This window comes from Thalia democratica, chromosome 9 (assembly GCF_965202585.1).
Source record: "Thalia democratica chromosome 9, ktThaDemo2.hap1.1, whole genome shotgun sequence".
NCBI lineage: Eukaryota > Metazoa > Chordata > Thaliacea > Salpida > Salpidae > Thalia > Thalia democratica.
This window is the reverse complement of record NC_139173.1, coordinates 18,145,169-18,164,147: the sequence shown is the minus strand read 5'-3', so window position 1 is coordinate 18,164,147 and position 18,979 is coordinate 18,145,169. Positions and strand designations below refer to the sequence as shown.

The window sequence follows — 18,979 nt, the reverse complement described above, 5'->3', positions numbered from 1 at the left end:
AAATTGCAGAACAACTTTCTTCCTTTTACTTTAATGCTAACAATTAACAAGTTTATCTATACTTAAATGCTATAAAACAAAAAGTCAAAATACTTTAATTCAAATGCGATTTTGTTGATAAAACAAAAAATTATTATCGAACATTTTCCTGTTTAACCATTTTTTGAAATATTTTCTATCATATAAATAATAAAGTTTTATAATGTACTGCATTTAAAAACAAATGCGTGTATGCAACAAAATAGTAAAAAAAAAGTTCTAAATTGCTATTGTAATTTTTTTTTTTGTCTTACAACTAATTTCATATTTTTAATTTTTAGTTTAGTAACAAAATCACATTTATAATAAGAGTACTTTTTATTTTTACGCATAAAACGTTTTTTTCTTCACTCTTTGACTATTTTCGTGACTAACTAAGTAATAAACAAAAACCTCAAAGGTAATTTACAAAAATAGAGCCTAAAATTAAGTTCTGTTGCAACTAAAATAAGCGACAACGTTGCTGTACTGTTCTAGCTGTTAATTGTTATAATCGAAGATATTTTTTTTATTTTTAAGAGAGGGTAATTAATTAGAATTATTAGTTTTACTAAAGCACAACAAAGAAGTTTTTATTACTTTATCAAAATAGTCAAATTTCTATGAAAGATGGCTTTACTTAGCTTCTAATTTCATATAAAAGTTGCTATCCTTTTAAATACACCAAAGCAGGCATTAAATCAAACCAATGCAAATAGTTCCAGATAATTTTCTCAAGTGATGCATTTTTAAATATTTAGACTCGGAGTTAAAAATTACAACAAAAAAAAAACTAATAATATAACGTAAACCTAACACTGAATCTATACTAAAATAACTATGAAAATCTTAAATTTTTATACCTCCTAGTCTTAAAAATTCAAGGTATTAGTTTGTGCAGAAGTTAGCTGTTCCAACTAGCCCATTGGTAATTCAAACCATATTTACAAAAATAAAGCTTAAATATTCAGCTTTTGTTTAAATAAAATCTTCCGAAAACATAGAAAAAGTAAAAGCTAAACATCATATCAGGGTTGCAACACACTCAGGGAATTTTAAAGTTCTAAAAAATCTCAGGAAATTTTGATTTTAGGGAAACTCAGGGCAATTTTGGTTTTTTCTACAAATTTCAGGGAAAATTTTAAGATTTTTTAAAAAATCTCAGTGAAAATTTTTCTAGATCTAGAATGAGATTTAGTTAATCCAGTTTCAATATTTTGTTTAGAAAACTTAATTTCATTTATTTCTAATTACTTAATTAGAAATGTTTTAGTCTTGCGGCTAGTTCTTCAATATTCTTAGAATTAACATTGTAGTTTTTTAATAATTTTTAAGGATTTGAAAAAAACTCAGGGAAGTTTAAGGTTACTCAGGGAAGTTTCTGGTCACTCAGGGAAGATTTTTTGACTCAAAGAGTGGCAACCCTGTCATATGCAATTAGCACATAGGTTTTCAGCGCATATTTTTTGTAGCATTCAAAAACTGTTTATTCTAGGTGTACAAAATTATATTATTTGAAAAAATTAAACCTGTTATTACAGTAGCAGAAATTTTAACAGCAATAAAAAAATACCTTTAAATATTTCTCGTTTATAGTCTTATCTAATTATATGAGAGTTAGATAATATTTATAAGATTTTGTAAATAAAAACTCGATCCCTGACAAAATGTTAGTAATTGGTAGCAAAAACAGTAATGGCACGCTGAGTGCGGCTCACTAAGTAAACTACTACATGTGCACACTAAAACATAAAAATTTAGCCCACAGTTAATAAGGCTTTATGAATACTTAAAAGTTTTAAAATTACAGCTAGTTAAAAACTGATAAATTAATTAAGTAGTAAATGTTGTTATCGTTTTATAATTTTTGCCCTGCTAAATATTTTTTTGTTTTTTAGTAAGTTTTTCGCTAATGAAAAAAGCGATAAAACCTTTTAATTTTAAAACTTTAGTACAATGTCTTATAGTTTTAATATTTTCTACGCTTTAATTTAATTTGTGATCTGCCGGATCCGGCTTGATCCGCCCTTTCTTCTTAAGATCTAGATTCTTATTTTAAAAAAGTTTCGGATCTTAATTGAAAAACAGATCTAGAACTGGTTACGGCCAGACTCAAGCTAAAACCGAATTTGATCCGGATCCAATTAAATTAATGTTTATATAATTATTTTCATACGTTTAAATTAACAATAATTTGTTACCAGCTAACTTTAATGATTATTTTTAAAATTTAAAAATTATCCATAGTTGTCATACGAAATATCCATAAACAATTTCTTTCCTACCTAAATTCAGCAACAAGAGTGGTCACAAATCGCTAGCCTACCAAGGTAGTAAATTATGGACTGAGCTACCATTATATTTTAAAAATTCAAGTGAGTTTGGAAAGATCCAGGATGAACTTAGAATTTATTTATTAAATTGTGATTATCAAGGTCATAAGTGATCGTTGCTACTTGTTAAATTACTTTTGTTAAAGGAGTTGATAATTATTGTCATTAATACCTAAAACTTTTGTTCAAAAGTTGGTTTGTTTGAATACAATAACAGTAGTTCAGTCTAAATTGCAGCATTTTCCATCTTGCTATTTTATAGATTGTTTATTAAGTTAACTATTTCGAATTAACTTCAAAATATTTACAAACCTCTTTTTTTTTAGCATACCCATGTATGCACCCCATAGATATCAGTTCTTCTGAACCTTTTTTTAGTGGCGGAACCTTTTTCCAGAGTTCAACTTTTCCGCGGAACCCCTAATTTTAATTTTACATAAAATGTTTAATTTTTTAATGAAATTTTTAAAATTTCTAAAGGCTTCGCGGAACTCCTGAGAGGCGTCGCGGAACCCTAGCCAGAATAGAATAGTTCAGAAGCACTGCCATAGATAATCTTTTTAAGAGAGAGTTAAGTATAAAAATGTTAAGCTGAGATTACTGTTTCAAGTAAACTTATAATAAATTAATCAAAACTTCTGAGGAAAACCTAAAAAAAGTTACTATGTTTGCAAATATTATTTGCTTCTTTATAGTAACATTTTGGTGTTAGAAAAAATTCAATTTTTTTTTTAAGTAGAAGGAAATTTTAGTTGTTATTATTATTCATTGTTTTTTTTTCTCATTAAGTGCATAGTGTATATATGTTACAGTACTTATTTTTATATCATTATTTATAAAAGTTTAGTTTATAGTTAAATTCACTTCTTTAAAAATTAATATTAAGTATATAGTATTGCTTTTAGCTATTCAAACATAAATTTCTTTAAGTGTTTCAATCAAATTATATAAAAAAAGAAGAAAAGTTGAACGTTTATCATAATTTACTGATAAAATTAAGCATAACAATACTTCAAATTATTAAAATTCTACCCTCGTTAAAAAAGTTATGACCTACATTCCAAGCACTTTGTTGTCTGCTATCAGTGTTGTTTATTTAGTTTTATAATTAAAGTTAAACTTAATTCTTTAAGTCCATAAATGTGCTTTACTTTTCTTTTTTTTCGAAGTTTTAGACTTAGACTATGTTTTCATTTTTACCTTATTAGACAAGTATTTGACTACATCATAAATAAAACTTTCTTAAGTTAAAATTACTTACTTAATTTTCGTTTGATATTTTTTTCTGTTCTTTTATTTTACTGATTGTTTTATTTAAAAAAATTAAAAATTTCAAACTAAAAAAAAATATTTTTTAGCTCGTAAGAAATTGTAAAAGCATGTGGTGTACCGTGTACGACTCGGTAACCGAAAGGTTTTTTCGTACACCAAGTCCTTAGACCAAAAAATTTGAGCGCTTTTATATCGTTTAATAAACAACAGTTAAAGGTAATTTGAAAATTAAGTAATACATTTATATCTTACTCAAAGTAGTATTTTCGTCTATAAATAAAAACTGCATGTAGTTTAACTATTTTATTTATAACTGAAGAAACTAAAACGACTAGTTAGTTCATACAATACACAAAAAGCGAACTTTAAAGTCTTTGCAGTATTTCGAAAGTTGTTTTTTCTGCTTACTGTTTTGGCAAATCAAACCTTTTGTAGGGCTCATTTCTACATAGTTTCCTGATACTGAAATCGGGCTGCAATGTTTATTATCTTAGGTATTAATTGATACGATACTCTATACTACAAAATAAAACTTAGTTAGTATAGAATAACAAAGTTAATATAATAAATTGTCATCCAAAAATTCATATTAAAGTTACCTTCCGTTAGTGAGTTGACCTTCTACTGCAATTGGGTTGTCACATATCTGTCCAGGATACTGTGCTTTCAGACTACTGAGAGTTTACCAGTCACCTAAACCGCCCGGGTTATCTCTATCGAAAAACTTTGTCCAATAGACTTTGCACTTTTGTTCTAAAATTTAGATTTTTCAATGAAGGTTTAGTAATATTTGCTTAAGTTTTTCTACTTTACTGTTAAAAATAATATTTGCTTTGTTTTTAAACTTAGTATTTAAATTTCTAAAAACATTAATTAACAAATTACCACATCCCCATGTAACTGTTAGGTACTTGCGTGTTCCAACACATGGATCTCCACCTAAAGCAAAGTTAGAAGCAACTAAAACACAGCTGCTTTTACCATCGCAGTTTTTTTTGACTATAGTCGGAGCTGTTTTTGAAACACAACCACCGACAGGAAACTTGTTGTAATTGGATGGACATCTAAAATTAAGTCACTCAAGTAACAACTTTAAGTTTGTATTAACTGTTTTTATTTCTCCACTTACGTGTTATGGTTGTTTCTTCCATAGAAAACACTGAATATTTTTATCTTCTCATTTGCCTTGCAACCAATTTTTAAAGCTTTTCCTTCGCAAACAAGACTACTTTGAGAAAAGGGAGGATAAATTGGAAGAAGAGGAAACTTTGAATCTGTTAATTTGTTTATAAACAATTTTTTTCTTTTATTAAACAAAGTTTTAAAAATATACTTATTTTTACTGATCAACATTAATTTTATTTAATGCATATTTCTAAATGAAAACTCGTACTTGCTTCGATTTTGCGTAGACAACTTCTAAACAAATTACTTATTTTACCATTTGTTTTTATTTATACATTTAAATAAGATTTTACATTGTTTTAAAAACACTTAATTTGGTTAGAAGTAGCAAACAACTTATTAAGTACCATTTGTTTCTTTACTCTTTGATGATAAAATTAGTTTTTGTGAAAAACAGAAGTTTGCAAAAAATATAGACAATACTATTAGCAGAAATATCTTCATTTTTGATGTTAAAAAGAATCAGTATAAGATAGAATGCTTTTATGTTGCATATAAAACTTTGCCATTTATATGATTTTTGGAAAAAAAAATCCGACCTACTTGTTGCCCCTGGCAGTTTTGACCACAATAAAATTTACTCTTTCATTTAGCTTTTATTTTCTTTGTAGTATCAACTTGGGTATTTCCTACTTTTCAAATATAAGTATTTAAGAGCAAGTTATATATTTTAAGTATAAAAAATACTTGTTTCAGAACAAAAAAACTATGTTATAAAAATTATTTAACCTAGAAACTTTTTGTTGTTAAAATTTTTTGTACTTTGACAAAAATACAGCTTTAAGCACACTTAAATTCTAACACTTTATATTAAATATCTAAAAACGTTTTTAAGTTAATATCAAAGTTTACTTCAATTTTTGAATGATTTTCATTATCAGCTGTTTTAATATTAAAGTTTAAAAGTAAATTTTATAAGATTATATTTTAAAGTGAGCATTTGAAATTTATTAAAAATTATTTCGACACTGTTTACATCTTAGTGTAATTGCTATCTAAATTTTAACAAAATATTTTAAACTAATTTTTAACAAAATTTCTTTTAAAAACTAGTCAATATGCATCATTTCTCAGAAAACGAAAACTATTTGCATAATATTGAAGTTTTAGGCCTAAAGGTTCATAATAATATTTCTATGTTAAATTAGTAGGTATAAAGAATTTTTACTTAAATTTAAAGTTTAAAAAAAAGGGTTTATTGAACACAACAAAAATTGATGGCTAGAGGACTTATTGTAAAGAAAGAAGTTTTAGCCATCGATATGCTTACCATACCAGTAATTACTTCACTATTTTAAGTTACATAACTTTTAATTAAAAAACAAAACATGAAACTTAACTCAAAATAGTTTTACAGAAAAAAAATCTAGTTGTTAGAAAAAGTTTTTTAGGCTAAAAGCAATCAACTTAAGCATACTTACTTATTATAGTTTTTTTTTAATAATTAAAATTGTAAAAGTTTATATATGTGTGCTTCCAAAACTGAATATATTTTTAAACTATTTGAAGCTGTTAAATGTTTTATATTTTGGATATATATCTACACTACAACTACAAATGTAAGTATAATTACAAATATAACTGTATATAAACCATGTATTCTGACATAAAAGAAAAATAGATTTAAGTTTTACACTATATAAAAATTTTCATAAAAAAATAAATTATAAAATTTAGCTAAGGTATTATGAGCTTTGATTTTTAACACTAATTTAAGTTGATGTTTTAGCAGTTTATCTATTCTAAAAACAATTAAACAAAACACTTGGTGAATTTACTTCGCACAAAGTAGTTAATTAAATTTACTGTTAATAAAAGACAAAAACGTTATCATTTTAAATTAAAGGGCTTGAAGAAAAAAATAATTGTTATGTTTTTTTTTAACTAACTTTAGTTATGTTTATTTTACTTTTTAGAAAAAAAAATTAAAAACAGGAATAGTTAAGCACATATTTAAATATATAGTTTATAATTTTTTTAGTTGGTTTTTTAAATATAATACTTGTAAAATTTTAAAATTTAATTTTTATCCAAAGTAAAGTTTAAATAATTAATACGCAGTAAAACAACATATTGTAAAATTAATTTTTTTAATGAATTAGAAATATAAGTATATTAAAGTTATTGATAAAATAACTAAAGTAAGTCTGTCTTAGGGTAATACTGCAAGGTACAAACTAAACATTATTAAGTTTATTAATGACGTTTTTATTAAAAAACACCTATATTAAAAATTAATTTTCAATAATTTAGAAGAGATGATTAAATATGAGTACCGTAAATAAACTAAAGTGTTAAACTTTTAAATTTAGCTAAAAAAACTAATAGCTTAAAAGATCATCGTAAAAAAATTATAAATTCTTTTAGTAAAAAAAGTTACCCGAAAATAAATATATTTGCACACTTTTTATGTTTTAAAAATAAAACTCTATTTTAAGTATATAAAAGTTTAGTTAAGTTATAGCAGAAGAGATTTTTAAAGTTTAATTAAAAAAAATTAGTATTAAATGTAAGTAATCAAGCTCGTTTTAATGATATTTTACAGTAAAAGTATAAAAACAATAGACCAAAAAAAAAAAAACACAATTTAATTTATTTATATGAACATTTTAAATTAAAACAATTTACTTAGAAAAGAAAATACAGCAATTTACAAACATTGACGAAATGACTTTTTATAAATTAAGAATTATCTACATTTCGTTAATCGTAAAAAAATTATTTTAAAAACATTATAAGTTAATAAGCCGAGTGACTTTTTCATCAATAATCAAACACTTAAAAAGTAAACTACGGTATGATTTATATTTAATAATCGTGTGTAAAACACATTTATAGTTCGTTTAAATTTGTTTCATTTACAAACAGAATGTATTTATTACAAAAAAATCTGCAATGTTAAATTTTCATCTATACGGAGAAATTTTCAGGAAGTACCCGAACTGATACTAAAAAGAAAATTAAAGCTAATTAAAGTAGTAAAATTTTATTGTGGTCGAAACTGCCAGGGGCAACAGTTAAGTAGGTCGAACTCTTTTTTTTTGTTGCTTCTAAAACGTATATAAACGACATATTTTTCTATGCTACATAAAAGTATTCTATCTTACATAGATTCATTTAGTCATAAAAAATGAAGATAATTTTGATCACAATACTGTCTATAGTTTTTGCAAACTTATGCGTTTCGCAAAAACTAATTTCACCATTAGAGAGTAAGAAATTTTTTAGACGTTTTTGATTACATGAGTGAAACTACTAGTACGATATAGATTGTATGCTATTGAATTCTAACCTAATTACGTGTTTTTAAAGTATTTGTATCTTTTATTTGTATCTACATACTTTTGTATCTTCATTATCAAATATCTTACAACATTTTTTTGTTTATAAAAAAAACTTTAGTAGTTAATAATTTTTTGTACAGTTAAAAATATTTGATGAAAATCAAAGCAGATTTGTAAATTTTTGTATAAAAGTATGTACCTACATAAATACTTAAAATAGCATACTGTAAATTTTGTGTTTTGTTATCTATATAAAAGCTACAATTTTTCAACAAAAAATTTAACAGTTTCTAAATTTCCTCTTCCAATTTTGCCTCCCTTTTCTCAAAGTAGTCTTGTTTGCGAAGGAAAAGCTTTAAAAATTGGTTGCAAGGCAAATGAGAAGATAAAAATATTCAGTGTTTTCTATGGAAGAAACAACCATAACACGTAAGTGAATTAAAATAAACATAAATTTTTAATTTTTACTTGAGTGCCTAACTTTCAGGTGTCCATCTAAAAACAACAAGTTTCCTGCCGGTGGTTGTGTTTCAAAAACAGCTCCGACTATTGTCAAAAAAAACTGCGATGGTAAAAACAGCTGTGTTTTAGTTGCTTCTAACTTTGCTTTAGGTGGAGATCCATGTGTTGGAACTTACAAATACCTAACAGTTACATGGGGATGTGGTAAATTGAAAATTAATACTTTTAGAAATAAAATACTAAGTTTAAAAACAAAGCAAATATTATTTTTAATATTAAAGTAGAAAAACTTATAAAATAGAAAAATACTATAAAACCTTTATGGAAAAATCTAAACTTTAGAACAAAAGTGCAAAGTCTATTGGACAAAGTTTTTCGATAGAGATAACCCGAGCGGTACAGGTGACTGGGAAACTCTCAGTAGTCTGAAAGCACAGTATCCTGGACAGATATGTGACAACCCAATCGCAGTAGAAGGTTAACTCACTAACGGAAGGTAATAAATAACAGATAAAAAAATGTTTTAACATCAGTTTAATATATACATTTTAATCGTTTTATATTAACTATACTTTTATGTTTATTCTAATAAAAATTTGCAGCCCGATTTCAGTATCAGGAAACTATGTGGAAATGAGCCCCACAAAAGGTTTAGTTTGCCAAAACATTAAGCAGAAAAAACAACTTTCAAAATACTGCAAGGACTTTAAAGTTCGCTTTTTGTGTATTGCATGAACTAATTACTAATTAACATTAAAAAAATGTTTTGTTTTTGTCAATATTAAATAAAATAATTTTGTTATATGTTGTTGTTAATTTATTAGTTTTTAGAACTTTTAAAATAATTGATCTTTAAAAGTATAGTCTAAAGACCTGGTTTATAGAAAGGTATGATCCTAAACTTTATGTACATAACAACGTGCCCAACATGAATTGTTATAAAAAACATAAGGCATTTAAATAAACTCTGCCATACATACTTTAAATTTGACTTGTTTTGTATTAGATTAAGTTATTCTGCGCACTTAAACTTATGTAAGATATACAAATATTCATAAGGATCTTTAAAATCGTATAGAAGTATAAAAATTAAATAAATAACTTATAATTAAACATTAAAGGAGTTTTTAAAAGTAAAATTTTACTGTATCAAAAGTTATATTTAATAATAAATTAAAAACTAACCTTTAATCAAAATTTTTGTTAAATTTCATACAAATTGACTCTACATCAACCTTTCTATTATACTTTATTTAAATATATTCTGATAAAAATTAAATCTTTGTTTTTGAAAGTTATATGTCTCAAAAAAAAGTTAAATACAAAATCTAATTAAATAGTTTATATACAACTACCTCAATTTAAGAAGGTTTATTTAAGGCTTTCAAACTATTTTTAAAGTTATTTTTTCAAGGTTTTTAAGAGTTGTAAGAATAACTCCACTGTACTGTAGTTTTTGAAATAGTCATAAAACTTGTATACTAAGAAGTTAAATATTTTGTAAAATCCTATTTTAATTTGAATTCTTTTTTATTTGTTGTTTACATCAAACTTGTATGAGTAAAAACAAATGTTTAATAAAGCAATTTAAAAAGTAGGTTGTTACGTTATAGATTATTAAATTTTTTAGTTATTGATCCATAGAAATTGTTATTTTGCTATAACTATAAGGTGCGTTGTTAAGTTAAGTTTTTTGTAATAAATTAAAGCCAAACATTTACTTTTTTAAAATAAAACAAAGAAAAATAAACTATTAAGTATACTTTTTAATAAACAGGTTTAAACTAGTTTGGACTATTAGACAATAATAGTTAAGTCTAAAAACACTTATAATTATATTTTAGTTTAGCGAAGTATGTTTAAAGTTTTGACAATTAGAATAATAATAATGTTCTTTTTTCTAAAAAACTTAGCAAGCACATCGTAAAATTTTAAAATTATATTTACCTAAAATATTTGGTATTAGCAGCATTTTGTTAACCGGTAAATAAGTATGTATCGTTGTTTATTCTCAATCTCTAAAGATTTAAGAAATTCTGAAATTTTAAAATTAAAGTGATAAGGTAAAATATAACTTTATACTAGTGGTTCTTGAATTTTTGAAAAGCGTACATGGTATAGGTCACTGAAGAAAACTTAGTTATATGAAACTTCAGTATAAATACCTTTTTTATAGTTTTTAAGATATAAATTTAGTCTATCTAAAAATTTCAATGTTTGAAGTCTTCTATTCACAACAAAAACTTCTCTAAAAGTTTGCAAATTGTCAGAATCATTGATACATATACAAAACACAACGTTTGTTGTGAAAATTTTCAACAAAAACTGTCCTTTTTAAAAACGTATGTACTATTATATTTGAAGACTTTTACGATCAAACACAGTTTATTTTAAGTTGTTATAAGTATATTCGTTATTTTATTGTTGTTCTTTAATTCCTTTGCATTTATTTAAATTATATTCTTTAAAATTATACACTTTTTCAATAAATTTAACCATGTAAAATTAAAACAACATAATCTCATTAAAGTTTGATTAGAGTTTTTAAAGCAATAGTTTGCTATAAGTTTTTCATTTTTGATTTATTAGATTCAGATCAGTTCTTGTGCAATTAGCTGTACTTTTTACTAACTTTTTAAAATAATTTGTAAAATAAATACTTAAACACAAATAATTAAATCAATCTGTTTTCTAATCAGTTGATTTTAACTTAAAATAAATCACACATACTGATAACTAAATTCATTTAGTGCTTAAGTGATATGTTTAAAGTTTTAAAATTTCTAAAAATATCATTACATATACCAAATTAATTTTGCAACAAGTTTTTAAAGAGTAGCAAAAACTTTAAAAAGATTATATCAACAGCTAGAGTGTTTTTTGATAAGCTTACTCTATTATGATGCTAAGATGACAGCTCTTAGAAAGAGTGGTTAGTACTATTTTGGGAAAAATATTAATTGTCATAAATGGTTCTTTAAACCTTTGTTTATTTATTTCTTTTAGTACATTTTATAAAAAATCTCATTTAATGTTTAAATTTTTTGTTAGCAAACTAACTTTATGCTACATATTTGATAAATTGAAAACTGCTAACGATCCAAACATTAAGACTTAAAATAACATAAACTATAAGTATTTATAGTAGTATAAGTTGCTAGCTTATTAAGAGACTATGTCTAGTGTCAAGCATAATATATAAAGCAACAACAACATCAAAAAAAAAAACCAAGCAGTACTTAAAATCTAAGGAAATACGTTCAAACAAAGATATAAAAACCACTAATCATCATTCAACAATATTAACAAAAGACATACAACAGAACTGGCAAACTACATTTGGATTTTAAAAGATAACAATACAAACTATAAAATTAAATCGGAAATATTAAACAGGACAAAAACAAAATTCAATACTAAATTCGGCTGCAAACTTTGCAACTTAAAAAAAAAGAAATTGATAAATTAGACAAAAACATATCACTAAACAAGAAAAGCGAAAGACAAAATTTATGCATTCATTAGCAAAAATACTTTTTTAGCAAAATTAAACTACCTAAATATTAAATCAAATTAAAATCAAGCCGCGAACACGAATAGTTTCAAACATTTTTCTGATATAGTTTAAAACATTTTTCTAATACAGTTTAAAACGTTTTGCTAATACAACTTAACCAAACTTTTCAAAATGCATAAATTCTTAAACTAACAAGATAAGCGTATATTTTCAAACTTAACTTTCTGTACAATAAACTTCATTATTACTACGTCATACTAATTTTATAATAAATTTCTGTTTAACATTGTAAATAAACTTTAGCTTATTGATGAGTATATGAGGATATATATCTCATATAAGAAACAGTTGTGTTAACCTATTGTATTTTATATAATCAAATTTATATTTAGCTCCTATTCAATTTGTAGAGCACTATCGACCAGAACTTTTTATATAAGCTTTTAATACATACAAATATATATATATATATACCACAATGTTTTTGTGTTAAAACTTTATTCCGACTAACGGCGTTTCGTTTGTCAGGAATAAACGCCGTTAGTCGGAATAAAGTTTTAACAGAAAAACATCTGTTTTATCAGGATCTCCAGGATTTAACGCCTTTTAACGTTACATCTTATATATATATAAATTTTTAAGCTGAGACTACTGTCTTAAATTAGCTTATAATAAATTAAACTAATTTTCTGAGAAAACTTTTTTCTAATCAGTTTGCAAATACTTTTTGCTTCTTATAGTTACATTTATGGGCTTAGAAAAGTATTCAGAAAAAAAAGAAAACTAATAGAATGACATCTTTTTTGTTATTGTTATTCATTTTTATTGTTTTTTTTTTTTCATTAAATGTATAATGTAGAAGTGTTACAGTACTCATATATATATATGTATATATTTTAAAAGTTAAGTTGAGTTTATGGTCAAATTCATTTCTTTAAAAATTGATAAAATCTATACAGTATTTTGGGTATGCAACTCGATGACCGTGAGGTCTTTTTGCGTATCCAGGTCATTGAACCAAAAAATTTTTTGAGCAAATCTTTTTTTCGTTTTTGTTCAATAAACAACTAATTTTAGCTATTCAAATATAAAATTCTTTAACTGTTTCTATCAAAATATAAAAAAAGGAAGAAAAGTTAAACTTTTAGCATTAAATACTGATAAAGTTCAACGTAACAATATTTCAAATGATTAAAATTTTACCTTCTTTCAAAAAGTTGTGGCCTACATTTCAAGTATTTTATGTCTGCTGTTATTATTGTTTATACCGTTTTATAAATTAAGTTAAAATTATTTTTAGGTCTAAAAATTTTATTTTTTGTTCCATTTTTAAGATATAGGCTCATAATGTATTTTAATTTTAATTTTGTTAGACAAGTTTTTGAGTACATTATGAATAAAGCTTATTTAAGTAAGCACATATCTTAGTTAGTTTTCGTTTAATTTTCCTTTATTTCATTTTGATTATTGTTTTATTTCTTCAGGTTTAAAACTTAAAAGTTTAGATTAGCCTGTAAGAAATTTTAAAAGCATGTAGTGTACGACTTATTAATCCAAAGGTTTTTTCGTACACCAAATCCTAATAAAAACCTTTTGAGCGCTTTTTTATCCTCAATAAACACTATATTAAAAGATCAATAGTATAGTTTTTTATAAAAAAATGTGTTTACATACCGCAATAAAACTTAATGTAGAACAAAACGTTCCTAAAAAGACACAATTTACCATCAAGAATATAAAAATTCAAAATAGTTGTTCTTTTACAAGTCGTAATTGATGTTTGTTGTAAAGTAGGTTTACAAATATTTATAAATACTTTCTCGTTGTTTATGAAAAACATATCTATAAAAAAGGCAATAGTTAGCTTCCTCATTAGTTTTTATTTGCATACGTACCAATAAAATCATATTAATTGATTGATTCATAGCAAAATAGCTAAGTTCATTTCATAAAAACTAATAACTCTTATGTAATTTCTTATGACAGTATTTTTTATGGACCTTATTTATTTTTTTAATTCCGAATTAAATTAGTTTTTTTTAATTTTCTACTATAGTGTTTGACAACTTTTATTTTGGTGGTTGGGTGTTGCAGTATTTCCTACAATTCGCTTTGTTTTTGTTGAGTAGTTGAATAAACATTATCATTTTTAAAGAACTATAACAATCAAAGCATATATAATTAAACAATAAGATCTAAATTTTTTATGAAAATGACATAACAAAATTTTGGGAATCTGCTTTAATACAACCGGTTTTTTATTGCTATAAAACTAAAATTGTAAAAAACTTGCTTCAAATGAACCTATTTTCTACAGGTAATTAAGTTAATTAAATAGCATTGAGTATTTTTTAGAGAAAATTCACTTTCTATTTCAAAAAAAAAAAATATTTTATTACTTGTGTAGGCAAATGTAATTGAAAACTACAAGCAACTTAGTAAAAGATTTTTTTTAAAAATTGGCTCTTTTTAGATATAAATTCCTTTTGATAACATAATCAAACTTGAATTTTTAACCTTTTCGACCTGACAGCTAGTTCAACTATTAAATTAAAAAACTTTCAACTAATAAATTATACATTCATATTTAAAAACTTAGTTAAAACGCATAATCAAAACTATTAACATGTATATGTTTTTTTTTCTGAATAAACGACGTTTTTAGTAAGTAATGCTAGCTTATTTTTACTTCCTTTTTCTTTTTTGCTTTCAGGGGATGTACAGGCTATAGAAAATCAGTCAAAATATAGCTCTGGGTTTCAGATAATCAGAGGACGGCACGTGTATTGAACCAAACAGAAACCTTAACTGTGCAATGCAATTTTAGATTTAAGAAAAAAACATGAATTCATCATTTTTAAACAAATGTATGTGCTATTTATTGTATTTTACGTGCAAACTACACATTAGTATTTAAAAAATACTGCTTCAATATAATTTTGCGTATAAAACTTAATAGAAAAAACTGTAAGGTTTTCTAAAACCTTATGTCCTGTAGAAACTTATTTTAAAATGCTAGTAGACGTTGACAGGTAAATGGATTTTACCGACTATAGTAGTTTTCCATACCTGTTACAAGTTACGAACTAGTTTACAAAACTAACTAAAATTTAATTTAATATTTTAATTATTTTAAATTTTCTCGATTTAGTTCTATATCCAGATGGAACTTAGTTTTGTTCATCCGGTATATGACTTTAACTTAAATTTACTTAGTTTATTAAACATATTTAAACTTTTTTTTAATTTTAAAACTCCTTATTAGCAGCAGTCTACAACTTTCTACTTTAAATTAAATTAAATTTTAGTTTAAATAAATAATTAGTTAATTTTGTTTGAAAGTTATATGACTTATAGGAAGTATTTTAGCCATAAATTGAGTAAATTTTTTCCTGCTTAAGTTAAATGCTTTCTTTGTCACAATTTTATTGCTTTTAGTCGTTAACAGCTATTTTAACTCCTAAAAATTTTCATATATAAAAAACGGCGAGCTGATTGACAAAAAATTTAACAAATAAAGATGTCTAACTTAGCTCATTTAGAGTTGACTATAAACAGTGCATTTAAATATTAGTATTTGAAATCGTATACTTAAAGTTCGATTTTTTTGTCTTTATTTAATTACGCTGGCAAGCTACAGTATGCAAAAAAAAGGGTCAATCAAGATTCTAGCGCAGGGTCCCAAAGTGGGCGATAACTAGTAAGGGGGCCATTTAAAAATTTTGGGCTGTCGTAAAATTTTTACTTTTTATATTGCTATTTTACTAATGTTAGCTTGCTCTTAAATATTTGACCCTAAAGTAGGGGTGGGCAACGTACGGCCCGCAGGCCGGATCCGGCCCCCGGAGTCAAAATGAACGGCCCCCAAACCTTTTTTCAATTTAAATGGAATCCGGCCCGCGGACAAAATTTATCCGGCCCGCGAGTGGATGATCCGGCCCGCTAGGCATTTTCAAAATTTATATGAAATCTTACAAGCAAATGTAAATATTACAAAATTTGTACAAAACATTTTTTAAATTAATTTCTTAAAATAAACTGTAAGACTATAACCTGAAAAATATAGACCAACGTTTTTAAAAATGGCTTTTAATTTTTGTAGTAATAAAAACACTCTTTTGTTATAGTACCTTGTTCTGTTTCAAGTCAGTTGAATTAATTCTTTCTCAATTAAGTCTTTTTCTCAAACTATCCAAAAAAATGTTTGCTGAACTAACTTTGATGATCGTACCTATCATAATGATTTTCATAAAAAATGACATGTAAAAAATGGATGTCTTTCCCAGATGTGTAGTGAGTTATTCTTATAAATGTTAAGAAAAGTAGTTTTTAGTAACGTTGACACCTACTTTAAGTAAAACTGCTCAATTTTACATTTTAGTAGAATATTCCAAGTTGAGACTACAGCTTGCACTCTTTTCTTCTACTGATATTTTAATTAGGGGATTTTTGATTAACTAAATGGATAAGTTTAATGGTGACCAACTGAATACAATATTTCAAAATAATTTGTCATTAATTTTAAGCATAATTTGTTTGGGAAATTTATTTGTGTATATTTGTAATAGCAGTTTACAATCTAATAAAATTTTAAATGAATCTTTAAAAGTTTTTTAAATTAAAAGATAGTAGTTTAATATTGTAACGTTTGTTAACTTCTGAATAATATTATTAATGTAGCCTCTAGCCAAGGATTACCAAAATTAGATAATTTCGAATAGTTAAAATTTTTTAATGTTTTAGTTGGAAATCTTATGGTCGAGTAACTTTTAGTAAGTAAGTTATTGTTTTTACAAAACTAACTAGTATTAATTCGGTCCAGAGTTGTAATAAATATAGAACTTTGAGTACTTAATAAAAACTAACTTAGCATTTTAGACTTTAGAACCTTGGTAGTTAATAAATTGATTAAAAATTTTAAAACACCAGATCAATTAGCATCCAGTCGGATCCAAATCTTTTAAAATTAGTCATATTCGGATACGAAACCTTGTCTAAAATTAGGACTAAGCCGGATCCGGATAACACTTTTGAATAAAGATCCGGTTCTAAAAAAGGATCCAACTGAATCCGGTAGATCACTTTCTCGAAATGCTCCGGCCCGCTGAGGACTAAATTTTTTTGGATCCGGCCCGTCAATTATTTACGTTGCCCACCCCTACCCTAAGGTAAAACTTAAACAAAAAAAGATTATTTTGTTTATGTAAAATATAGAGAAAAAATTCAAATACTTATGACTCCTATTTTCAAGTAAATTACATATTTTCATTTATATTTTTTCTTATTTAACAATAACATAGATCATAGACGATCGGAATCCCTCTAACCATTTTATAACCTGACATATATGTTATTTGGGATCATAAATGGTTTGTAAAAATCTATGTTATACATTATTAAATTTCTAGGTAAACTGGCAACCCTGTATACTTTTATTTTTATTGGAAATATCATGAGGTGATAGTTATATCACCTCATGATATTTCCAATTGTTTTTTGAAAAGTCACTAAGTTATACTAAGAAATAAAACTATACAGGGTTGCCAATTTACCTAGAAACCTGGAAAAACCTAGAATTTGACAATTTAGGCAAAAAAAAACCTAAAAAATCTGGAACTTTTAACAATTTCTACATATTAAGTAGTAAAATTTCGATTTGACACAAAAAAGCTATAATATTGATAAAAATATGGATCCCTTCGAGCAGATCTTTTTGAAGTAAACGACTAACAGGAAACCTTCTCAGACTTACAAACTGACCTTGAACTTAAAGTAAATTTTTCCAAAGAATGATATGAAAGCTTTTGGACTCAACAAAAACTAAAGTAAAAGTAACCAATCATTTGAGAGGAATTTAGATTGTTGTTTATAGTTTTTCCTTCTAGCTATGTTGTTGAGAAAGTTTTCAGTTCAGTTATCAACATCTTGAGCAAAAGATCTAATCTAGATATTTGTAAAGGAGGCTTTACTTTACTAATTAAGAATCAGATTAGAAAAACTTGCAAGCAGTCATGAACCTCATCCTTCACATTTTATTAGACTTCAGTAGCAGACATTATTTTACGAAAGTTTTTTTTATTTTTATTTGATCTTTTAAAATACTTCTTATTCAACCTGGTTTGTATTGTATTTAAGTAGTCTTTTTATAATAAATTTTTTATTAAGTTATTTATTCTATCACAGGTTTGCGTAAGGCCTAATAAGTATTAATTACGGTAGACTTCCTCTTGAGTTCGCACTTTTTACCCAATAAAATTGCAAATTTATATTTTCTAAAATCTAAAGTCTATTACTAACTAAGTATTACCAAAACAAAAAATACATAATATTTAATAGCTTATATAAATCTATTTTTTTAAAGAATGTTTGTTTTATGTTTTAGTTGATTTCATGTTTATGCATAACGTTATTGCATAAAAAATATTTAAATTTATCATTTTGTAAAAAAAATGGTAATAATTTTTGAGTTTGCACTTTTTGATTTTGTTCAAAGTGAAAACTTAAGCGGATGTCTACTGTATTCATTAAATGGTTTATGTTTTAAATCTGTTAATAGTTTTATTTTGACCTGGTTAATTTTGTAGTTAATATGTGTCGTTTTACATTACACGAAAAGTTTTTATAGCGTAGTGATTAAAGTATTTGTTTTAAAGAAATTTATTTGACATATTTTTGTTATTACTTGTTTAATCTGTATAAATAAAAAAATCTTGATAACCATTAAAGTTTTTATTTCAAATATTTTTTTTGTTTTAAAAGAGTATAGATTTGAGGTCTCTATTTGAAATGACTTCAAATTTTTCATTTAAAAGATTCCTAAAATCAATTTCATTTTCTTACTTTATTTATTATTGTTAAAAAATTTGTATACTAAGGAATTTTAAACTATTAATACAACTGTTTTTTAT

The 18,979-nt window shown here is 25.0% G+C and overlaps 1 protein-coding gene across 1 annotated transcript; it reads left to right on the top strand.

The window, feature by feature from the left end:
- Positions 1–8,050: 8,050 nt before the first annotated feature.
- On the top strand, positions 8,051–9,185 carry LOC145844870 (D-galactoside-specific lectin-like). Its single transcript, XM_082952290.1, has 5 exons — positions 8,051–8,066; positions 8,380–8,521; positions 8,580–8,758; positions 8,897–9,050; positions 9,157–9,185. Exons 1-4 carry the CDS (start codon positions 8,051–8,053, stop codon positions 9,034–9,036), a joined length of 477 nt encoding a protein of 158 aa, XP_082808416.1. The 3' UTR covers positions 9,037–9,050; positions 9,157–9,185.
- The last annotated feature ends 9,794 nt before the right edge of the window (positions 9,186–18,979 follow it).